The sequence below is a fragment of the Rosa rugosa genome, chromosome 3 (assembly GCF_958449725.1).
Source record: "Rosa rugosa chromosome 3, drRosRugo1.1, whole genome shotgun sequence".
Classification (NCBI taxonomy): domain Eukaryota; kingdom Viridiplantae; phylum Streptophyta; class Magnoliopsida; order Rosales; family Rosaceae; genus Rosa; species Rosa rugosa.
The window spans coordinates 41124775-41149921 of NC_084822.1; the positions used below are offsets into that span (position 1 = coordinate 41124775).

At 41.2% G+C, this 25147-nt stretch overlaps 3 protein-coding genes and 1 long non-coding RNA gene across 4 annotated transcripts; 2 read left to right on the forward strand and 2 right to left on the reverse strand.

Annotated features, from left to right (window-relative positions):
• Positions 1 to 451: 451 nt before the first annotated feature.
• On the forward strand, positions 452 to 2424 carry LOC133735564 (uncharacterized). Its single transcript, XR_009859130.1, has 2 exons — positions 452 to 1848; positions 2115 to 2424. It is a non-coding gene; the product is annotated as an uncharacterized LOC133735564 (long non-coding RNA).
• An 8225-nt stretch (positions 2425 to 10649) lies between these two features.
• Positions 10650 to 11186, reverse strand: LOC133740770 (SKP1-like protein 1). The gene has a single exon (XM_062168721.1). The coding sequence runs from the start codon at positions 11100 to 11102 to the stop codon at positions 10650 to 10652; it is 453 nt and encodes a 150-aa protein (XP_062024705.1). The 5' UTR covers positions 11103 to 11186.
• Positions 11187 to 13457: 2271 nt separating this feature from the next.
• On the forward strand, positions 13458 to 16842 carry LOC133740607 (subtilisin-like protease SBT1.2). The gene has a single exon (XM_062168553.1). The coding sequence runs from the start codon at positions 14276 to 14278 to the stop codon at positions 16586 to 16588; it is 2313 nt and encodes a 770-aa protein (XP_062024537.1). The 5' UTR covers positions 13458 to 14275; the 3' UTR covers positions 16589 to 16842.
• Positions 16843 to 16994: 152 nt separating this feature from the next.
• Positions 16995 to 18380, reverse strand: LOC133740608 (photosystem II reaction center PSB28 protein, chloroplastic). The gene is made up of 2 exons (XM_062168554.1): positions 18204 to 18380; positions 16995 to 17781 (listed from the first exon to the last, which is right to left on the reverse strand). The coding sequence occupies exons 1-2, from the start codon at positions 18277 to 18279 to the stop codon at positions 17312 to 17314; spliced, it is 546 nt and encodes a 181-aa protein (XP_062024538.1). The 5' UTR covers positions 18280 to 18380; the 3' UTR covers positions 16995 to 17311.
• Between the last annotated feature and the right edge of the window lie 6767 nt (positions 18381 to 25147).

A 25147-nucleotide genomic window follows, 5' to 3' on the forward strand; every position in this document is an offset into this window, starting at 1 on the left:
ATGATAACAAGAAGAAATTCAAGAACTGGACTGTTTGGTAGATGTGATTGAATCGTAGAGAAAAAGAATACAAAAAGAATTCTGTTTAAAAGACATTGTATCATGAATTAAATTTGTAGTTGGAAAGTAGTTAGGGGATTCTTTCAAGAGTGGGAACTGCGCTGAAAAATTTAGGTGAACTTGAAGAAGAAATATGCACATAAGTTCATGTCTATCTCATATATTTCCAGCATATTAAATATAACTTTTTCCCCTAAACCTGAGCTCCACCAACAACTACTCAATAATCATCCTTCCAGTTCCAGCAACTGAAAGCTTAGATTTGTGGACCACATCTCTCTTATCCAACTAGGACTTACCCCTTTTTTTGTGTAATATTAGCTAGTCAGAAGTGGTAGTTTCAGCTTTAGGTACATAGGACAAGTAGCAGTGGTGTTTGCATCTTCTTTGAGATTTACAAGGATCTTTAGCTCTGCTGCTTCTGTTTCCATACTTTATTATGTGTTTTCTTCTTTTGGTGGGGCCTTAAGATATGAATTTCTGCATGGTCTACAAGGATATATATGTGTATCAAGCTTTTGTGCTGATTGTTTCTCAAAGGAACAAGATATCTAGCTTCTGGTTGCAAGTAAACCTAACTTATGTTCTCATTGACATAAGTTGCTGTTTATCTCCCATTCTTCGTTTTAACGTATAGGGAAGACATGTATAGCTGCAGATAAATTTCTTGGTGTATGCAATACTTTGATTGTAGTCTCTTTAGTTAATCCCACACCTGACGCCTGGACAGATCACCATATACAACCTGCATTTTCTATCTTGAACTTCCCTTTCTTCCTTGGCTTCGGTATAACTGTACCATCAATAAGTAGTTTAGAGCATCTACTTTTTGTTGTGACCTTGCTCTGTCAGGAACTTAGGGATCGATTATAGGCTCACCTCCAATATTATGCTGAGGTCTGATTTTGTTCTTAATTAGATCCTAGATACTGTTTCTATTTTATCTTAATGTTAACTAAGTCCTTACTGAGATCTCTCTTTTGTGTGTTCAAAACTTTGGTCAAGATGATAACTACGTACATATATAAGGGAAAAAGCTTCATTTCTTTGTATGCATAAGGTTGCTATTAATTATCTAATTGATAGACTTATTGCCCACTTTTATTCTTAATTGTGAATCTATTGTCTTATCCTCATACTCTTAGTTACTTTTGGGTGGAATTTTTTCTTTTGACTGTTGGACCTCAGTTTGATGATTGTGTTGATCATGTTATAAACTTTCTGTTAGTATGCAACCTGAAACACTACAACCCTCATCTACTTCACCGTCACTCCCATCACAACACTTACCTCAAATTAGTCCACCCATTGAATATGGCTGTCATTCTTCAAGGCATCACCAGCTTAATAATAATTCCTCTTTCTCCTCTCCTATAACAAACTAGCATTATATTATTAGAGAGCGAAGAAAAGAGTAGGGCTTTATCTAAAGCTCTGTTTTAGTTTAGGCATAGGATTCCATGTACAAAACTGAACGATAAAAAAGTTTGGCTGCATTGTAGTTCTCAGAACCCTAGTACTCATCAAAACACACATACCTAGCAAGTAAAGCTTTAATATTTTTCTTTAATGCTACTATTATTATTATTTATATGGCTTCCAAAATCGATAAAAAAACATTCTTGTTGTCAAGGCGTTTTTGCAGCAATTAGGAGTTTTTTATAAGGTCCTCATACTTATTATACTTAGTTCCATTTCCTATTTTGCTATTTTGACATGGTAAATCTACTAATGGAGATTCCGAAGCAAATGCACCTTACTCCTTAGCTGCTAGCCACTAGTTATAAGGTATTCGAAGAAATCTTATCTATCTATATGAGGCAACAAAATATTAATAATGTGCGAGTAGTTTAGAATTAATGGTTTTATTACTTGCAGTATTAATAATGTGCAACAAAGTATCTGAGAGCATTATATATGGTCAATGACTTTAGCTTATGATATGATAGCACTGACTCATTTTATATGTACTGTTAAACATGCTGTATTTGTTTTCTTTTTCATACCTCCTGTGAGATATTATAGTAATTTGCAACATGTTGGATTGACTATAGAACGAGACATTGAGGAATGCAGTTGCAAAGTTTAAGGGGAAGAAATGGAAGAAAATAGGTTTGTCTTTGTTTATTGACTTTATTCAATCATGGTTAAGTGGAGATTGTAGTTACTAACTTCAGTAGGTATTGGGTTTTTAAGTGGCAATTAGTTTGCTTAGACATGTTTAAAAAATGTAATATTTTATTATTTATTTTTAGGTTAGTATTTTCTCTCGTACTATTCCAATGTTATGGATGATGTTATTTTATCTATGTATTAAGACTATGTAGTTTGCATTCAATCAATTATTCAAATCTTCACTATATCTATCTATTTGGTTCTTCATGTTCCAGAAAATAAATATTCAATTTGTGAAAAAATTCTAATAATTAAAATCGAATGTAATTTCATTTACTATATTTATTCCCACAAGAGGTGAGCCGTTTGCGACAACAATTTCCGGACAAAAATGTTTTATTTTGATAAACCATATTCATCGGTAAAAGTCATTTGTATAGACGGTAATGGTTATTAATTCCCACAAAGCAAATATGTAATCGGAAATACTCAAATTAGTTAGTCGGAAATATTTATTCCGACGAAGTTTTTGGTCGAAAATATGTCATAGGAAAAAGTTTTCCGACAACATTTGTGGTCGGAAAAAATTCGTGGGAAAAACTTATTCCGATGAAACGAGTGGTCGAAACTACGTCGTCGGAAATAGATATTACGACAAAAAGTGTGGTCGGAAATAATTCGTCGGAAATACAATTATTTCCGACGGAAAACTTTAATTCCGTCAATTTTTTTCGGACGAAACAAACATTAATTCCAACCAAAAAAGACCAAAATCCGACGGTCATTTTCGTCGGAAATGGCCAAGAATTCCGACGGTTGGTTGGAAGAAAATGATTTCCGACCAAGGCATTTCCAACGACGACTTCTCGTCAGAAAAAGGTATTTCTAAAGAAAATGCCCTATTTCCGACCATTTTTCGTGGTAGGAAATTACCGTCTATGTTGTAGTGAGCTTCGAGGCCTCCAACAAGCTATATAACGCAGATCATGGTAATTTGGCAGAAACAATAGCTACGTGCTTTGATACGGTCTGCTGCAGTTCTTTCTTTGCTCCCACCACTTTGTCCACAATCTTCCATTCTTTCAAAAACATGAATGTCGGTTTAAATGATCGAGAGAACCTGATTATTAACCCTAAACTCTAAATTATGGGTGAGTTTCTATAGAAGCACAGAAAAACAACAACGACAGCAAGTGAATTTGGGTTTAGGACTATGCATAGAAGAAAGTCAGATTGTGAAGGCGTTTAACTTTTTTTTTTTTTTTTTGCTTATATGGAGTTAATCATAGTTAACAGGAATTTATGTGAAAAATAAAAAATTAATAGAAAAGTGATATGGCAATTTAATGATCCTTAGATTAGAGAGAGAGTCGTGATTTAATGAAATTGACTTAAATTCACAACCTCCTCACTTTAGAAGAGCCGACTCCCTGGTGTAGAGTCTGGACACATTTGAAAGCTCAACGGTTCATATTTTGGCACCCCATCGTGGGTTTGGTTTTCTACTGATCAGTCATATGACGCGTGTAGGAAACAAACAGGACGTACGTGGCTTCCCTCCACAATGCAATGAAGCAGGTCCAGGTTCCTAATTTACGGTTGCATTTGGTTGAAGGTTTTCACGGTTCAGTTTACGAGCACGTAGCACATTTTAGAGTATTCTCCGATTTCTCCCAAGGTTATATACAGTTGTATTTGTTTGTCTCTTCTGGGATATCCCATGAAATATTGAAATTGGAACCGATCGACACGTTAGACTGTTCTCCCAAGGCTTCTGAATTTTCTCCTCAGGTTGCTAGCGTCCAATATTCCAAAAACTAACCAATCTTTAGGGTAATTGGTTATTCCTCTTGTGTAAGTTTTGTTAGCGTGACATAATTTATTATTGAAACACGTACTCCTACAATCCATTTATCTCAATGATGATGAACGATAGTGCAGTTGGGTTTTAGCCCCTTTTAGGCCTTGTACCCTTCCTAGCCGTAATGCTTCTCCCTTACTAGCTTCTTTGGTCTATTGAATATACTCATGAGTCTGAGGGTATAAATATATTTTATTAAAGTCGTATTAGAAATTGCTGAGGAATTCAGAAGCAAATTAATATGATTTGATGCACTGGCGGAGCCACACAAGTGTCTTTCTTCACAATTTTCAACTTCATTTAGCACATGTATGTATATGACGTCCAAATCTAAGTTTTTCCATAAATATATTTATTTAATTGCCTTGATAATTGAGGAAGAGTAAATTTGTTTAGTTGATATTGATTAATGCTTTTACAAGCATATTGTTTGGACCCAAAATAAGCATTTTGGCCTGATAAGGCGTGTCTTGGAGAAATTGAGCCAATATCAGTGGCTCAAGCTATATATTGTCGACAAGTTCGAAATATATATTTAGACGCTAAATAAAGCCTACTATGAAAGCATGGAAGCATGGAAACATGAAAAGTCAACTTTAGCACATTTTCCTACTTCGGCTAGGAGAAACCGAGCTAAACAAGGAAGTAGGGGCGGCAGACTAACCAAATGAAATCTAAATGAGCTAAAACTTTCCAGATTAATTCTAGAAAGCCCAGGGATCATTTCTTATGAAGAGTGCCAGAGCTAGATTTGAGTGGAAGGCCTTCAAACAATCAGTCCAATTTTCTACAGAAGCAAAACTGGAAAACTGGACCTGTAAGAGGTCCAGCAGCATTTCCAGCCCAACCGCATGGAATAAAGCTCTGAAAATTTGTCAGGATGATCTACACTCATAGTGGAACATTTTTTATGCAGAAGTCGAAGGCTCATTCTGAAGGCTTGTTGGAGAAATAATTGAAGGAATAAAGGGGCAGAAACTGACCTAAAACCAGCTCAATATTCATATGTTCATGTTTCCTACCCACATGAAGAAAGCTAGATGTTTTTCTTCTTTTCCTTGGATATATTTTTCAAGACAATCTCTTTAATAGATCATCATCACTTCCATGTTTTTGCACCTTCATGCCTTGCTTTCATTTCATCATTTCTCTATCTTTTCCATATTTTACAAATCACTTTCATACTCCACTTTCATTATTTTTCTTCCACTCATCATTTCACTCTTCTTTTTCTTCCCTATATAAACATCTTCTCTTCTCATTCTAAGACACACATTCACATACAACAACAACATCTATAAGATGATCTAAGTTCTCTCTAGAGCAAACCTCTCTAAGAGCAACTCCTCTCATTCTCTTTCTCTTAGCGGTGATCACACTCCTAGTCCTAGTCTTCTCAGAAGCCGACTTTCAGTGTCACCAAACCCTATGTCAACGTACTTCGGTCCTAGTCTCCTCGGGAGCCGACGGTAGTGCCGCGACCACAACGGTTACAGAACCAGCCAAGCAAGGGTAACGCCCTAGCAACCCAGCCAAGCTAAAGTCACGCTTTAGCAAGATCTCAACATTTCCCGGTGATTTCGCTCTGCTCAATCTGCAATATTGAGTATCAATTGTGTTAACAAGAAGAAACTTCAGCAAAGTCCTCGCCACGAGGTACAAAGAATCCCACGACGAGGTTGGTGCTCTCCTCATCTACAATCGCTTGATAGAAGTCAGGTCAAGGGACACCCCCGACGACCGCACCCGAACGGTACTGGCACGCCCGCGCAAGAAAAGAGACTGTTGACCAGCTGCAGCAAAATTGGAGCCAAACATTTTGGCACGCCCAGTGGGACCTACTGTAGAAGTTTTTCTCCTGAAGCACATTCAACCACCGGGCTTCAAAACAAACATTTTGGCACGCCCAGTGGGACATGGTTAGAATTTTTTTTCTCTTGAAGACATTCAACCACCGGGCTTCAAAACAAACATTTTGGCACGCCCAGTGGGACTACATCAGAGTCTTTTTGTGTTCACCATCATTGGGATGCCAGAGGAAAATCTTTACCAAAAGAAATTCCTGAAGTCATGGCGACGATAGAAGGCTATGTGCCCATTCCCATTCCGGAGAATGCGAGCATAGAGGAGCGACTTGCTATCTTTCAACAGAACACTGCTTCGTATTATGCGAATTTGAAAAAGGTCCTGGCGGCGCAGCAGAAGAGGATGGATGAACTTTTCCAATCAGCCCAACAAGATTCGTGGCAGACTTGGGAGCAGCTGGCCGACGTGACCCAACCAGCCCAAAAAAACCACCAGCAGTCGATGAATGTCGTCGCGACCCAGCACAAACAGACCTCATCGGAGTTCGCGACCTTACGCGAGGAAGGTTCCAGCTTGGCTAATTCGCAGCAAGGCAAATTGGAACATCAAGAAGCTGCTCGCGAAGAGGTCGTTTCTGAGACTAACTTGCCTATAGGTGGCAATCAACCTAAGGGTCTCACTGGTGAGTCACAGCCTTACACAGAGGTTGTGCATGGAAAATGTCATCAACAAGATTGTTCTTTTGACAATACAATTGTCTCTGAACAAATATCTGATTTCTCCACTGATCAAGCAAAATATGTGGCTACTGATCAGATGCATGGGGGGCAAGATATGGCCCATGATCATCCCTTTGATCAAAAGAAGCAAGTTCATGATCATTTTAATTGTGACTCTGCTACTGGACGTCTTGGTGAAGGTGATCAAAATCAGAGCCAACTTAATTATCAATTAAGTTGTGGTCTACAGAAGCCAATTTGTGGCTTTATTAATCAATTCAACTTGAAGTTCTTCATATATTCTTCAAGGCCAAGCGGTGGCTTTGATATATGTGGAGGGCACATCTACAACCCACGTTGCATGAATGGCCAGAACAATTATTCTAGTGGCCAAGTTGTCCTTCGCAACTGTAAATTTGAGTATCATCAATACAAGTTAACTCTTGTTTACAATTATCCAGCAAGTGAAGCTCTTGATATGGAGAATTCAGACCAGCAAGTGGTCGTCTATAATGGCCAATCTGTGGCTAATCCTGAAGACACCATGTTCTATGATATGGTAGTTGGTAACAAATCCGATCTATACTCATCTTCATCTCCTCAATTGCAATTGAAGATCATGCTTCACCAACCAACAAGGATACTTGGGGGGCAAGATTACCCCTCTCACGAGCCAAATTCCTCCAAATTCTTCAACGAGAAGTATCTTTGTTCTTTTCCTACAAGCTCTCACAGGAGGGATTTTTACCCTACAAATTTTGATACATCGGAGCTTGGAATGAAGCATAGATGGCCTCCCCCGTGGTCTTCTAGAGGTTAGCCAAACATGGTGTTGCTAGCTTCTTTCTTTTTTTTGCTTTTATTTTTCTGTTACTTTTTCGTTTTCTTTTCATTAAAAAAAAAAAGAAAAAGAAAAAAAAGAAGTTGAATTTGGTAAAGGGGTTGTGAATCATAACGGAATAGGTGAAGTCTCTTTTGTTAATATTGGCCTAAACTCCTTATTGGTGCCTAGTTCAGGTCCCTTAAGGTTAAGGGCGGCTTTTATTAACACTTGTTGAACTGTCTTCACACTTATGACCTTTCTCATCTTAGTAAGTATAGCCTATGTGAAATGGTGTCTAGAAAGGGGACAACGTTCATGACAGGTTCTTGAATTCAGAAGTGCGTGCAAATGGGCCTAAACCACTATGTGGGAGTAGCTCATGCCAAAATGGATTCTGCCTCTCTTGTTCGCCCTCCCCCACCTGGCCATTTCAGTAAGGTTGCCCAAAGGATTTGAAAGAAAATTTGTGTCTAGGCGACTATACTTGGGCCGCATGTCTAAACCTTGATTCACAATGTCTTATTAAAATTAAAAAATACAAAAATACAAAAAGAGTTTCAAATTTGTGCGTCGCGGAGGATGCAAAAAATTGTGTTCTTGCCTAATAGTGGCTGGAACTTGCTAATATACTTAAGAGGTCATTGGTATTGGTCTGGGCACATATACAAGAGGCATTTAATATGCCTAGTATGGTATTAGCAGTGGAGGAGGTCAAATCAATATTTTTGCCAATAATTGTGGCGAAAGCTGGGTTGCGAATTGTTGGCAGCGAAGTGGTTTTAATTACATGGCCTCGCAAAGGATGGTTCGCGAAGGAAGACTGGCGATTAATATATGTATGCTCACTATGTATAATTAAGAGGGAGAGAGGCTACTGTTCAAGTAATTTTAGTCAAGCCAATACAAGTGGCTTTGGAGCAACGACATTATAAGAGCAGTGCTGATTCAAGACCTCTTCAGTCAAGACAAAGACCTTTGACTTCGAGGTCTGGGGGGCAATGTTTGGACCCAAAATAAGCATTTTGGCCTGATAAGGCGTGTCTTGGAGAAATTGAGCCAATATCAGTGGCTCAAGCTATATATTGTCGACAAGTTCGAAATATATATTTAGACGCTAAATAAAGCCTACTATGAAAGCATGGAAGCATGGAAACATGAAAAGTCAACTTTAGCACATTTTCCTACTTCGGCTAGGAGAAACCGAGCTAAACAAGGAAGTAGGGGCGGCAAACTAACCAAATGAAATCTAAATGAGCTAAAACTTTCCAGATTAATTCTAGAAAGCCCAAGGATCATTTCTTATGAAGAATGCCAGAGCTAGATTTGAGTGGAAGGCCTTCAAACAATCAGTCCAATTTTCTACAGAAGCAAAACTGGAAAACTGGACCTGTAAGAGGTCCAGCAGCATTTCCAGCCCAACCGCATGGAATAAAGCTCTGAAAATTTGTCAGGATGATCTACACTCATAGTGGAACATTTTTTATGAAGAAGTCGAAGGCTCATTCTGAAGGCTTGTTGGAGAAATAATTGAAGGAATAAAGGGGCAGAAACTGACCTAAAACCAGCTCAATATTCACATGTTCATGTTTCCTACCCACATGAAGAAAGCTAGATGCTTTTCTTCTTTTCATTGGATATATTTTTCAAGACAATCTCTTTAATAGATCATCATCACTTCCATGTTTTTGCACCTTCATGCCTTGCTTTCATTTCATCATTTCTCTATCTTTTCCATATTTTACAAATCACTTTCATACTCCACTTTCATTATTTTTCTTCCACTCATCATTTCACTCTTCTTTTTCTTCCCTATATAAACACATTCTCTTCTCATTCTAAGACACACATTCACATACAACAACAACATCTATAAGATGATCTAAGTTCTCTCTAGAGCAAACCTCTCTAAGAGCAACTCCTCTCATTCTCTTTCTCTTAGCGGTGATCACACTCCTAGTCCTAGTCTTCTCAGAAGCCGACTTTCAGTGCCACCAAACCCTCTGTCAACATACTTCGGTCCTAGTCTCCTCGGGAGCCGACGGTAGTGCCGCGACCACAACGGTTACAGAACCAGCCAAGCAAGGGTAACGCCCTAGCAACCCAGCCAAGCTAAAGTCACGCTTTAGCAAGATCTCAACATTTCCCGGTGATTTCGCTCTGCTCAATCTGCAATATTGAGTATCGATTGTGTTAACAAGAAGAAACTTCAGCAAAGTCCTCGCCACGAGGCACAAAGAATCCCACGACGAGGTTGGTGCTCTCCTCGTCTACAATCGCTTGAAAAGAAGTCAGGTCAAGGGACATCCCCGACGACCGCACCCGAACGGTGCTGGCACGCCCGCGCAAGAAAAGAGACTGTTGACCAGCTGCAACAAAATTGGAGCCAAACACATATGATTTTGGATTTTGGTGTGTGATTCTTATGGAGAAGATATGTTGAAACAAAATAAACGTATGAACACATATATTATGTTTGTAATAGGCTAAGTTGAATAGCATTTTTGGTTGTGCTCAATATATCTTCAAATTGTCGTTAGAGAACACTTCTCTGAAGTTTCCCCTACCTAATTAGAAATCCTAGCTCCGCCACTGATTTGATTGATCCTACTATATCCTATTGCTTACAAAGATGGACAGAGTTCAATGAGTATGTTTTACCAATATTTTCTGAGTATTGTTTTCACTTTTACTTACTTACTATCACATGTGTACTACAGATTATAGAACACATATGGACGGTTCATAAGTGTAACCAATTTTTAGCACACTTCCACGTCATTTAGTTGCAAAATATTAACTAGCTCTGTTCTAATCAAATTGATGTGTTTTATTTGCCAAATAATAATAATGATAATAATAAATTGATGTGTTTGATCGAGAAGCTTGATGTCAGAGTAGAAATGATGTTGTCATTGTTTCATTATCGCGCGGTCAATTTGATTGTCATGGTTATTATTTTCATGCAATCAGAAATTTAAGTTGGAGAAGATCGAATTGGCCAACGAGGGTTTAGAGTTAATTGCTTGCCCGTACAAACCTTTCAAACAAATTATAGGTTTTAATTAATTAACGTTTAAACACTTGAAACATATATAGGGAAACACTGATTAATTTTAAAAGCAAACAGATCAAAATTAATGCAACTTGATAACAAAATTCCACTAATTGTTGAGACATGAAAGAAAACACTTCTTCACTTCTTCTAACCCATAGAGGCAAATAAGAAACTACAAATATATGATCGGAAAGAAAAATTCCTTTAGGTTCACTCAAAAGCCCATGAGTTCTTACTCCGAATCTCTTCTTCTTCCCAAGGAGGGAAGTCGTTCTTGATGTTGAAAGTCTTGCGAATCTCTTCAGGAGTCTTTCCCTTGATCAAGTCCGCGGTTTTCTGGGCGGTCAGCTCCAGCAAGCCCTTGATGTTCAAATAGTTGGCTGCCATGATGACGTCAAAGAGGGTGTTCGTGTCGAAGTCGACAAAATCTGCGTCCCATGCCCTGAGAGCCTCCTCGCCGCCCTCCTCCACGTGCTTCTGGCAATACTCGAGCACCTTCGCGAGGATAACTCCGGTGACATTAGGTAAAGGAATGGTGTTGTTGGCACAGTCGTCCTCCACCATGTGCTTGATCATCTGGGATTGGAGGGCCACCGCCTCTTCAATATGAAAAGTCTCATTGTCCGAGCTCTGTAGGACTATCATCTTCTTTTCAGTCGACATTATTCTGAGAATTTGGGTTTTAAGGTTTGCTGAGAGCGAGCTAGTTCTTCAAAGTTGTTGCTGATGGGAATGCCTTATCCCTGCAGTGCCCTCTATTTATATTGAGAAAGGTGTGTACTGTGCAGTGCAAGGAAAAGTTTGTGTCAGATTTCCTTTTTCATTTATGAGATTGGAAATCTAATGCAATTGGGATTGGGAGGATCATTTCCTGTTATGTTTTGGAAAGTGCATGTCCCAAGTCCTAACCATGCATTCTCATTGGTCCCTAGCCATACATTTGGGGTGAGCTGAAGATTTCTATCTAAATTCGGCCCCAACTCAACAAGACCCAGGCCCAAATGTCAAAACGGGCGGGTGTTAGGTCTCTTTCAGCGTACGGAAGCTAATAAATATTTATTATTTCGACTCAAAATAAATATTTCAATGTCTAAATAATGTCATTAGTTTTTGATTGAGTTTTAAACCATTGTGAAAATAAAAAAGGGAGTTTCTATTGGGACCTCCAAATCTATTCACTTGACCTCACTCTATTATGAATTATTAAATGACATATATAACCTACTATAAAATGACTATTAAAGACAATAATTATACCAATTCAATAATATTATATTTATTTTATATAGACTTTTCAATTCAATAATATTATATTGTATTTCTTATTATTTTTCTTATCTATTTTCATTTTCCAATTTCACTACATAGTCATTAAAGCATTCATATATATTTAATAAGAATTAAAAATATGATTAAGATCATTTGACATAAAAATGCAGTGTTCTAAAACTCGGCCGCCTAGGCGCTGGGCGGCAGCTCTCCGACTCGAGTAGTGCTAAATCGGAGGAGTTGGGCGGGCTGGGGTTGGGCGTCCGCCGAGGTGGCCTAGGCGGGCCATTAGGCGCCTGGGCGGTTGAGCTGTTGGGCGCTAGGCGGCCTGTCGGCGAATCTGGACCTGCGATAAACCAGATGAATCTGGCACTAAACAAGTTGGTCAATGGATGCAATCAACAAAATAGATCTCAGTGGTGATCCCCCGCGGTCTCCCTGGCAAGGAAAATCAGACGAGACACTTGAAAAGGAACCAGTCATTCCAAGTCAGGTTCTTGCCTCCGAGTTTGCCGATGTAATCTGTCGAGTTCTTTTGCCTATTGGGTTTGTATTGAATAGAAAACAGAAGAGATTCACGGTGAGAATAATGATCGAGAGTGTGAATTGAGAGCGAGTTGTGATAGAAAAAAACAGGCGAGCATATGAGTTCTTGAGTAAGCAGTTCATAGCCATGACGGCGGAGATAACAAAGGAGAGAGGTCTGGAGCTTAAAGAGATAGAGTTTGGAATCATGTACGGCCTCTAATATTAATTATTAAGATTGTTGGTGGTCATAAGGTCACGCGTTCGAATGAGATTGGAATCTGGGAATAGAATTCTTATAGTATACTTGATTATCTTTCATTATTCTTATTTATTAGTCATAAGTCTTTATATATATACATACTATAATAATAAGTCTTCATATATATACATACTTTTATATATATAGAAACTCTTATTTATATTTTGTATATTATAAAAATAAATTAAAATTAAAAAAATTAAAACCGCCTAGGCCCCGTCTAGGCGCTAGTCCCTTGGCCACCGCCCGACTAGCGCCTAGCGATTTTTAGAACCTTGTAAAAATGTATGATATATATGTTGAACGCATATTGGTGAGAAAACAAAATAAATCCTCATATGATTTATGACCTAAATCTAAGTCAATCCATTATATTTGAAAAAAAAAAAACTAAAAATATTTAAATAATTAATCATGTGGTACAAAAAATACAGAAAAAAAAAACATAAAAAAACAAGTGATTTTTTTTTGTTGAGAATAAAAACAAATTCTTTTTTTCATATTTTTTTTGCACAGCTAAAATAGAAAAAAAAAAAAAAAACAGAATAGTTCATGGCATTTTCTTATTGATTAGACATTAATTTTTAAAACTCAAGTTTGATTAAGAAATGTATATTTAGTTAAGATTTATAGAGTGATTAAATCATTGAAATGACTAAATTTTTTTATTTTAAAGATAATAATTTGTTTGCAAATTATATGAGTGAGGTTATTTGAGGAAGTTTAGTGAGGTTTAGTGAGTAAATTTAGTATTTGAAAATTTGATAAGAGGTGTAAAAAGCGTAGAGGTCAAGTGAGTAAATTTAGAGGTTCCAATAGAAAAACTCATAAAAAAACAATACTAGGTGAATCATATTTTGAAGGTATTAATGAAAATCTTAGTATATATTAGTCTTTTTACACAAAACAAGCAAAAAGTCAAGATCACACAAATATGAACTTCATCTCAAGACAGGCCGAAGGGAATCAAAATGAGTCAGGCATATCCAAAAGGATGAGAGGACTTGCTTGCAAAAGGACCCTCCCCCAAGTCTCCTCCCCATCATCCATCTTAGCACTAGGAGTGGAGTCTACATTCCACAACCAAAATTATCCACTTTTCCTTGGCCTTCGGAACAAAAACTTGCTTCGTCTTTCAACCCGAAGCATTTTCTCTATTTTTCGACTCAAAAAGAAGAATTCATAAGACTAGTTCCAATGCTTAAAAAAATTAGTGAATAACAATTGTGTGAGCACCAGTGCCCGAAACCGAGATTTTTCATAACCGAGACTAGTTTCCACAAGCTCCATGCGGCGGACGAAACCAAATCTAGCTATAGAGCGTGTACATAAATGCAGAGCTCCCACAAGAGGCATGCATTAAATGACCAACATAGTTTTCTAGTCTAGTACAAGGATAAAAAGGAAGAAAAAGAATACCAACTGAAAACTCCCAAGCCATCAAGTTGAGAAACAGAGATTCACAGAATTCTGAACATATCGGCTGCTTGGATATAAACGAATTAAAGCTTCACCAAAACATCTCGTGAAGCTTCATAGCTCAAAGCTCTTCACAGTCTTCAACATACTTCAGCTCCTCCCAGCTTAAACCATATATACCTGAGCCAGCTTCTCAAAAGATCCTCGTGATGCAGAGCTCTTAAATTTCACGAGTTCTGTATTTCAAATCAGGCTTCACAGAAACAATGCCTCCCAATCCCAAACCCCGTTTTGAGTTCTTTCCTTCTCCTTCAAATACCCCACAATTCTTTCTCCAAATCATCCACATGCAGCAGCAGCAATGGAGTATACCAAATCACATTTCTTTGTTTCAACACTCTTTCTTTGCTTGCTTTCTCTTCGGGCAAACACTCTCCAAACTTACATAGTTCAGCTCCACCCACAAGGTGTAACTAGCTCTTCTTTCACATCCAAAGCCGATTGGCATCTCTCTTTTCTCGAACAAACCATGTCCTCTGTTGACGAAGATCCTTCTTCTCGCCTTCTTTACTCTTACCATTCCGCCATGGAAGGCTTTGCGGCTCAGCTGTCAGAGTCAGAGCTCGAGTACTTGAAAATGCTGCCTGATGTGGTTGCAATTAGGCCTGACCGAATTCACCAAATTCACACCACTTACTCTTACAAGTTCTTGGGGCTCGACCCTGCTTCCAAAGAAGGCGCTTGGCACAAGTCCTCATTCGGTCGAGGAACCATCATTGGGGTGCTTGATACTGGAGTTTGGCCCGAGAGTCCAAGCTTCAATGATTATGGAATGCCGCGGGTTCCCAAGAAATGGAGGGGGATTTGCCAACAAGGGGTAGACTTCAATTCCTCAAATTGCAACAGAAAACTCATTGGTGCCAGGTTCTTCACCAGAGGCCATCGTGTGGCTTCCATGCCAAACTCGCCTGACGGTGTTCAAGATTACGCATCTCCCCGTGACACCCAAGGGCATGGTACTCACACATCATCAACAGCTGGGGGTGCTTCAGTCGGAATGGCAAGTGTTTTGGGCAATGCAGCTGGTGTGGCTCGAGGGATGGCTCCCGGAGCACATGTAGCGGTGTACAAAGTCTGCTGGCTCAATGGTTGTTATAGCTCTGATATCCTTGCTGCAATGGATGTTGCAATTATAGATGGAGTAGACGTTCTCTCCCTCTCTCTAGGTGGCTTCCCCATTCCACTTTTTGACGACACCATTGCCATTGGAAGTTTTCGAGCAATGGAGCATGGAATTTCAGTTGTATGTGCAGCAGGAAACAATGGTCCAATTGAAAGCTCAGTTGCCAATGAAGCTCCTTGGATTGCCACCGTCGGCGCGAGCACATTAGACCGGAGATTCCCGGCCATAGTTCAAATGGGTGATGGAAAAGTCCTCTATGGAGAATCCATGTACCCAGGAAACCGTTTGATGAGAAGTACTGGAAAAGAGGTTGAAGTTGTTTATGTGAGTGATGAAAATACAGGAAGTGAATTTTGCTTCAGGGGGTCTCTCCCAAGAGCAAAAGTACGCGGCAAGATAGTGGTCTGTGACCGTGGTGTCAATGGTAGGGCGGAGAAAGGTGAAGTGGTAAAAGAAGCTGGTGGAGCTGGAATGATTTTGGCCAATACAGAGGTAAACCTGGAGGAGGACTCTGTTGATGTCCATGTCTTGCCTGCGACTCTGATTGGCTACAAAGAGTCCATTCACTTGAAGGCTTACATAAACTCTACTAGGAGACCAATGGCTAGAATTGTGTTTGAAGGCACAGTTATAGGGAAGTCCAGAGCACCAGCAGTAGCTCAGTTCTCAGCTAGAGGACCCAGTTTTTCGAACCCTTCAATCCTCAAACCTGATGTGATTGCTCCGGGAGTCAACATCATTGCTGCTTGGCCTCAAAACATGGGTCCCACCGGCCTTCCAGAAGATTCTAGGAGAGTGAATTTCACTGTCATGTCAGGGACTTCAATGGCATGTCCTCATGCCAGTGGAATTGCTGCACTTGTACGCACAGCTCATCCGAAATGGAGCCCCGCAGCTATCAAATCTGCTATTATGACAACTGCTGATGTAACTGATCATTCAGGGAATCCGATAATGGACGGAGGCAAACCAGCCGGAGTTTTTGCAATTGGTGCTGGACATGTAAACCCTGTGAGAGCTGTTGATCCGGGGTTGATCTACGACATCAGGCCGGAGGAGTATGTCACTCATTTGTGCACTCTCGGATACAAGAAATCGGATATCTTAACAATCACTCACAGGAATGTTAGCTGCCTTGAAATTTTGAAGATGAATAGGGGTTTCAGTCTCAATTACCCCTCCATTTCAGTAACTTTCAAACACGGCATGAGAAGTAAAATGATCAGACGACGAGTAACAAACGTAGGGAATCCGCATTCCACTTACTTGCTGGAAGTAATGGCACCTAAGGAAGTTAGAGTGAAAGTTAAGCCTCAGAGGTTAGTTTTCACAGGCATCAACCAGAGTTTGAGTTATAGGGTATGGTTTATATCGAGGAAGAGAATCAGAAAAGATGAGATGAGTTTTGCACAAGGACATTTAGCATGGGTGAATTCTAACAATAGTAGCTTTCACAAGGTCAAAAGTCCCATCTCTGTGACTTGGAAGTAAAGGTAGTGCTCATGCTCTACTCAAAAGTCCATTGTTAGTGATTCACTGGATTCACATTTATGAAGATTCAAGGGTGAATATCTTATCCTGTCTTTGGGGGGAGAGAAAACTCCAGACAAAAACTATGCTGTTTATCATCTGATAAAATTATAAGCTTTCATTGTATTAACTACTAGTCTTCGATGATGTTTTGAGTAATTAGATTAATTACTTTTGCCGCTTATAATGTTTTAGTGGTGATATAGGTTTATATTACGCTCATTTAAACTCAATATTCAATAACATATCCCTGTTTTCTATCATCTACATTCTTGGTTGAGCAGAACTTGATGTATATACCTGCAATTTGAACTCCTAGCAGAAACAAGCTCACAAAGTAATCATTACCTTCAACAAGACTGAATCCTGAAACTAAATGATCAAATACATTGAATGACTCATTTAACCTGTCGCCATCATTGTATCATTTCCTCAAATTACAGTAGAGTAATCAAAAGAAAGAAGGCTTTGAAACATAAACTATCTCACCTCTTTAACTCGAATGCAGAAGACTGGCATACATCTTAATAACAGAAAAATTGGTTGAATCAGAAGGAACATGGTGTACTTACATCAAGCTACATTGATGGACTATGATTCTCGAGGTTCATTTGACTTCGAAAAAGGCCAGCACTGCTAAGATGCCATGGAAGAGCAAGATAACAGATTCTGATATACATTGCCTCATTTTTTAATGAAACTCAAGCCATTGTCATTAGCATAGCGCTCCATGAATCTCATGAATCTGTCCCATTCTCTTGGTGTCCGCATTATATACTTTGCTTCAATTCCTGCAGGCTTTCCGTTGACAAATTTTGCGTTAACATCAACAGATGAAATGACCCCTTCTTCATCAATCATGTAAAAGCCAGTGATATCACCAAATTCGCCAGATGAGTCGAAAACAGAAGGCTGCTCAAACCTGAATATAGCCACGCCATTGGTACCATCTTTTGATTTGGTTAGCCTCACATCTGGTATTGTCTGCTCATCAGTTCCTTGGATAAACTGAATTTTTGGTTTTGCCATCATTGTGATGGATCTAGATGCTTGACTAGACCGCCTTAGTGGCGCCCATTGGGGCCGAGAAATGCGCAAAGACTGGCCATTGAATGTGGACTCTGCACTTCTACGAACCGCCCAAGATAACAACCCTATCCAACAAAAAGAGCACATATTATCTAAGTCAGTATTAGAGTTATGCTCTCTCTTATCAACAAGGATCTCTCTAGTTACAGTAGGTAAGGACCTAGTTCAAACATTGCTTCTGTGTTTTGGTAATTAAATAAGACTGCTTTTAGTGTTTTTTCACCAGCATCAGTTCACAAACACAAAGAACGCTTATTCTTTCTGATCAACTGTCAACTCCAATCTCATCAACTTAGAAAGTTCTAAATTTGACACAAACTTAAACAAACCCATCAACAAATTTCTACCCCATTTTGTTCCTTCACCTTTAGTGGCCCAGAAACATAATAAGGAGAAAGCTTGGTGTACCTAAAGCAAGTCAAGTACTGGGTTCTTGAAAGTGATCAAAATTACAGCACATGCAGTGAAAGCAAGAAGCTTGAATTACCAGAATGAGAGCGTGATTGCTGGAGACAGTGGGAGGCTGGAGAGGAGAATGCAAGTGAAGACTGCAAGGTTGCCATTGCACAACTGCAAGCAGAGAGAAAGACTTAGAGGTGGCTGGTTAAGGAGAGGAGTTGTGGTTTGAGGATAGAGTGGTGTGTAATAAGGACAGCCATTCACTCTGAAAACATTCTAGCTTTTCAATGAATTGGTGGATATTGGAGAGTGAGATTGTCACTTGTTAGATTATGGTACCTTGTAATTGTGGATCATGGTCCATGAACAACCTACAAATCACTACCACCCCCACATGGCCTGCCCTGCAGCTTTGGGCCGGATAATGGGTAATCCATACAAGGAATTGGGTAATAGATGTATCTAACCAATTACAACTGCCCAATTGAGATTTGAGAATGATCATCCAAAGGTCCTTCTTTTTTTTTTTTTTTTTTTTTTTTAAGGGCAAAACAAAAGAGTGCAAATATAGGTACCATGAGGATTAGCCCTGTAAAATGGGCGGGCTAGGCCTGCCCGGCTTTAAGATATGATGACCTACATATTGTCTGGTACGTGTCACGTTCATCAATATTCATGTAAAATAAATCAAAGTAGTTTCACCTCACACCAACTTCAAACATATTGGATGTGAGATGAAACCCTAACCCCATCCTCAAACCCTAATCCTTGATGAATTGTCTAGTTCATCAATATTCATGTAGAATAGATTCATCGATCAATGTAGTTTGATTTTTCTAATTAAACCCTAACCCTAATCTGCTTTTCTAATTACTGTGTTTTCTCTTAGTTCAATTAAATTTTGATTTTTCTAATTAAACCCTAACCCTAATTTGCTTTTCTAATTACTTTGTTTTCTCTTAGTTTTTCCTTCTTTAACTTTGCAAGTATATATGTCATTTCATGGTTACGATCCTGGGGATCGTAACAGATATATTTGATGTGCTTTTGAATGAATGTCACAGCCATGCGAAGTAAACTTTCTTCACGTTATGTGTTGTGACTGTTATGCATTACTCTAGCACATTTACTTCTTAATGTGATAGCAAGCCAAGAAAATGTAGTTTCTATATATTCTCGTTCTAATCACATTTTTGTTGTGGCCATTACTCTAGTTTTAACCCTAATCTGTTAATGTGATTGGAAGCTTAGAAAAAGTAATTTTTATTATAAAAAAAAAATTATCTATTGTGAGGAGATATTGCTTTAATTTATTTTGCAAAGTAGTACTTTGAACTATTGTCCCATTAACATAATCCGACAATAATTTTTTCAAAACAAACTAATACTTATAAATACTAATCCAAAAAATCATTCAAAATATTATTCTCGTTGCCGAATTCATTCTCTATATGTAAGTGGTTAATGGTGTCACAAATCATTCATCCCATTATAGCAAATGAATTTTTATCTTTAATATTTAATATCTTAACGTGCGTAGTTATTATTAGGGAAAAATTCACCAACAATGCCTGGACACTTAGGAGACTTTCAGAATGATACCTGAACTTACAAAGTTATCAATGTGAGACCTGAACTTATTTTTTCTTATAAACATCATACCTCCGGTCAATTTCTGTCACGGAGCCGTTAACTTGATCACGTGTAACGCACATGAAGCACTATGTGAGGGTAAAAAGACTAATTTACCCTCAAAAGTAATTTTTTTTTCTTTTCTTTCTTTCTTTTTCTTCTTTTTCGGCTGCTGCTGCCTCCTCTTACCTTCTTCTTCTTCTTCAACCACCCAAGCCCAGATCCCTCCTTTTTAGTTGCTTCTTCAATTCCCATTAACGTTATGGGATTGTTTGGTTGTTTGGTATCAAGATATTTTTGAGTAACTTTACTCGTAGTACTTCATCCATCCTCATCTTTCCTTGCACAACACCAATCTGATCCATGTTCGGTGATGGGACTCAGTAGGGTGGGATAAAGTACAAAACCCATAAGGCCTAAACATGAAGAACAACCACATATACGATAAGGCTGACTCAATTAACAAGATTGGTCGTTGTTTCTGGTGGCTTTCTCCGGGTACCTCACACAGAATGCTATACCGTCTGGGGTACCGATGCACCTCCTAAATCCTGTACCAAGAACACACGCTTAGAGGGGTAAACCGTACCGGACGGTTTACACCTCTCCGATGCCTGAGTGAGAAGCTAATATAGATGTATAGTAAGTAAATAGTGGACAAAGGAGTTATTACCCGTAAAAGGTGGTTGTGCTAATGCCTTTATACTCGAGCATGGGAAAGGAGTCTCCCCAATCTTCGATGTGGGACACAGGTTGCTCCTCTGATGTCATATCAGCCCCCCTGCTGTGCAAATCGTTGGGCTGTGCTGGCCTGTCCCGGGCCCTGGGTGCCCGGGCTGGTATCCCATATGAGTCCCACCATGGTGGGTTGTGAACCCGGCCCATGGCATAGTACCTGGGGGTACCGATGGGGCCCAGCCGATAGTGCCAAACTTAGTTGAGACTTCCCTAGTGTGTACAAGTCCCCCAAGTTCCCGTTCAAGATGTTTCTTGGGTGGGGACTTATTATTATTTTGTCTTCAAAGTTTGGCACTAGTGTGCCTATAGGGAGTCCCCCAAGTTCCCGTTCAAGGGGCATCTTGAGCGGGTTACGCTGTAGGTAGTTAATCTGCGCACTGTGATAGGATGAGGGTTGAGTCTCCGGTACCCGATGGGGTAGAGGATGTGTGCCTCCGGTACCCGATGGGGTAGAGAGAGGACTTGGCTCTGATACCCGATGGGGTAGGAAGATGTGTGCCTCCGGTACCCGATGGGGTAGAGAGAGGAACTGGCTCTGATACCCGATGGGGTAGGAAGATGTGTGCCTCCGGTACCTAATGAGGTAGATAGAGGACTTGGCTCTGATACCCGATGGGGTAGGGAGAGGACTTGGCTCTGATACCCGATGGGGTAGAGGATGTGAGCCTCCGGTACCCGATGGGGTAGAGAGAGGAACTGGCTCCGATACCCGATAGGGTAGAGAGGGCTTGGCTCTGATACCCGATGGGGTAGGAAAATGTGAGCCTCCGGTACCCGATGGGGTAGAGAGAGGAACTGGCTCTGATACCCGATGGGGTAGGAAGATGTATGCCTCCGGTACCTAATGAGGTAGAGAGAGGACTTGGCTCTGATACCCGATGGGGTAGGGAGAGGACTTGGCTCTGATACCCGATGGGGTAGAGGATGTGAGCCTCCGGTACCCGATGGGGTAGAGAGAGGAACTGGCTCCGATGCCCGATGGGGTAGAGAGGGCTTGGCTCTGATACCCGATGGGGTAGGAAAATGTGAGCCTCCGGTACCCGATGGGGTAGAGAGAGGAACTGGCTCTGATACCCGATGGGGTAGGAAGATGTGTGCCTCCGGTACCTAATGAGGTAGAGAGAGGACTTGGCTCTGATACCCGATGGGGTAGAGGATGTGAGCCTCCGGTACCCGATGGGGTAGAGAGAGGAACTGGCTCCGATACCCGATGGGGTAGAGAGGACTTGGCTCTGATACCCGATGGGGTAGGAAAATGTGAGCCTCCGGTACCCGATGGGGTAGAGAGAGGAACTGGCTCTGATACCCGATGGGGTAGGAAGAGGACTTGGCTCTGATACCCGATGGGGTAGAGAGAGTTGGAACCCCTTGGTACCCGATGGGGTAGGCGGTGCATGTCAGCCACGTGGGGCAGACTGAGTTGTGCAATAAATGCCCGTCCCCTCAACTGACGGTTTTCGAGACGTCGGACACGTGTAGTGATCCTGTGGTTGAGGGCTTTTCGGCTTCAACGGCCCTGATGCTTTGGAGATTGAATTTAAGAGGGAAACAGACTGTTTCCCTTCTCACTTTTTCCGAAATTCTGAAAACTGAGAACTTGCGTTTTGCCCTCTCTCCTCTTGTGCTTCTGTTGCTGTCACTGTGAGGAGTGAAGACGAAAGCCTTGGCTAGATTAGCGACTGCCGGAAAAGAGGTAAGAGAATGTGGTTTGGTTTTTTTTTTTTTGGTTTTTTTTTTTTGTGTTTCAGTTTGGCATGGGTTTTGGGTTTCTTCGATTTTGCTTGTGTTTCTGGGTTTTGCTTTGAATTTCTGGGTTTTGCTTTGAATTTCTGGGTTTTGCTTGAATTTCTGGGTTTTGCTTTGAATTTCTGGGTTTTGCTTTGAATTTCTGGGTTTTGCTTGAATTTCTGGGTTTTGCTTGAAGTGGGGAGTGATTCCGCGCTTCAACGTGGTCTTAGATCTGGTTAGGCTAACCCTTGTGCTTCTGATTCCAGATATAGCGAGTTTTGAGGTTTCCGGTATCGTAGTTAGGATGGAATCAGAAACCAAGGGTGGGGATACGGGATCGTCATACCAGTCGTCTGCCAGGCAAGCTGAAGTGGATATCTATTGGTACCTAGCTTCAGTAGGTCAGTTAGCAGAGAATACCGGGTCCTCGACGGGGGTGTTCTCGGAGAGCAGTGAGGAGTCCGACGAGGGTGAGAGCGAGGATGGATCTGCGGAGGCCCCCGTAGTCACGGTGGCAATCCCCGAGGGCATACCGAAGCCTAGGTATACACTTACAGACGGGACCGTATGCGACGAACCCTGGAGAAGTATGACGATGAAGGAGATCATCGCCATGCGACTGAAGTGGGGAATACCGGACGCAGTAGAGCTTAGGCCTCTCAAGGATGGAGAGATGGCCGCGAATCCTGCCCCGGGGTGGGTGGCGCTGCACGAGAACCAGTTCCACCAAGGGTTATCGCTACCGCTGCCCAGGTGCCTACAGTATCTATTGCGGATGCTGAACCTGTCACCGGGGCAGTTGACCCCGAATGCTATTCGCCAAATATATAGTATGATGGCCATGTGGGACTTGTGCCAACAAGGGTGGCCTTCCGTAAATGAATTCCGCGCGGTACACAGGATCCTGTACTCAAGGAAGCTGTCCTGTGCGGGTACGGTGACATTTGCCGCTAGGGATTACGAACCATTAGTTACCGACATGCCCTCGTCGATGAGCAAAAGGTGGAGGAATAAAGTGTTTCTAGCTGGTGGGCGGTGGCAGATTAAAAATAAGAAGTGGCATCTGACCGGTACTTTCCAAGCAATCGGGGACCAGGCCTACACTTTATCTGAGGTGGAAAGGAAGAGGATAGCCCGGGTATACTCTGTTTGGAATGAGAAAGAGAGGAGCTCTTATAGATTTATCCGGCATTCTATACTTTATAGGCTAGGGCTAGGATGGCTCCCTGGTGAGGCTTTAAAAGAAAGAAACTTTTTCTTTTGGCTTTTTTTTTTTTTTTTTTACTAACTTTGGAACTGATTGCAGTGAAAGCGCCGAAGAGGAAACCCCGGAAAGGCAAAGAGGAGGACAGAATGGACGATAACCAGTTGATGGATATGCTGATGAGCCAGGGAGAAGACGCCCTGCATATTGAGGTCGACCTAGGGTCGAAGGCTACGGGTCGGTCCATTGAAGAGACCCTTCTGGAGATCACTGACGCGGGATATGGGGAACCTGATCCCAATGCTCCCGCGACTCAAGTCGAGCAGCCTTCTGCCGCTGACATTATCACCATAGCTGATCCCGGAAGGGAGAAGGTACCGCTCGCCGTGTCCATTTCTTCTCGGTCCACTGGGAGCGACGAGGCCCTGCTTCCAGGGGAGAAGAAGAGGTCACATAGGCACCGGCACCGAGGTGATAAGCAGGAGGTTACCTATACCGGCCGGGATGTTAAAGGATCCGGTGCGAAGAGGCAGAAGAAAGAACTTCCGGTACCCGAGGCGTCGCTTTCACTTAGCCTACTGTCTCCTGCCATTCCGGTAATCCCTAAGAAGCCCATCAAGCAGCTGCTGAGTGAGTACGGGGTTGCTGATGAAAAATTCGTGCGGTCCATGCTTAGTGACCTGAAGGATATTGACCTCGACCGGGTGCGGGACAAGGACAATACCCCCAAAGAGAATCGCCGTCTCGCCCGGGAATCTATGATGCGGGTATGGGTTTGCTTTACTCTTGCGACCGATATTTATTGTATATATATTTTAACCGGTGTGTTTGCAGGCACTCTTCAATGTGTACGCGGTTGATGCCAGCGAGGAAGATACTCAACTGAAGGAGGAGGTTAGCAATCTCTCCGGGCAGGTGAAGTATCTGCATGGTGAGAAGGCCAAGCTGGAGAAGGAGCGGGACTCCTTGAGGCAAAAGATTGAGTCCTTGACTCCAATGGTTGCCGAGATGGACGCGGCAAAGCAGCGGATCGCGGAGCTTGAGGGTGAACTCACTGAGGCGCGGGATGAGGTAAAAAATGCTCGGGACTCTGAGAAGGATGCTGCAGAGTCTGCCACATCATGGAAGGAGAAGGCAGACTACTTGGAGGAGCGTCTTCCCGTGGAGAAGCACGAGGCCGTGGAGGAGTACAAGGCTTCCGAAGAGCTTATTGCGATGCTAGCTGCTGCCCAAGACAAGGCTGTTATCATGAAGTTCAAGGAGTGGGTGGCGGCCGGGTACTTGGATGAAGCCAAATTCAGGCGGGGCCTTCTCGAGAAGAAGAAAGAGAAGGAGGTGGCAACCAAGTCCGGTGCTGGTGGATCCCAGAGTACCGGTGGCAAGCAGTAGTGGAAATTACCATTATTACTTATTTTTTTTGTAGAAATTATCCTTTTCTTGAACAATGGCGTAATTCCTGTGCTTGGTAGTCCAGGCCTTTTGTGAATGGAATTTTTTTGAACTTGAATGGGAATTGGAAAGGGATTAAAATTTCTAGGATTTTATACCTTGCTTTAAGCGTTTACTTGCATCACTTATTACCGGAATAGAGTAATTGACAATAGCTATGTCCGGGAATGCCCGGTGTAGGTAAAAAAAATGCTAGAAATGGTCTGAATAATTCATTTTTCCATTCAAGTACCACATGGTGGTTAATACAGAATGAGTACCCGATGGGTAGCTTGCCATAG

Bases quoted from the DNA above. Each gene is read 5' to 3' on its own strand.
- LOC133740770 (XM_062168721.1), bottom strand. From the start codon at position 11,102: ATGTCGACTGAAAAGAAGATGATAGTCCTACAGAGCTCGGACAATGAG.
- LOC133740607 (XM_062168553.1), top strand. From the start codon at position 14,276: ATGGAGTATACCAAATCACATTTCTTTGTTTCAACACTCTTTCTTTGC.
- LOC133740608 (XM_062168554.1), bottom strand. From the start codon at position 18,279: ATGGCAACCTTGCAGTCTTCACTTGCATTCTCCTCTCCAGCCTCCCAC. The intron at 17,782-18,203 runs GTAATTCAAGCT...TTTGTTGGATAG, and splicing joins GCAATCACGCTCTCATTCTG to GGTTGTTATCTTGGGCGGTT.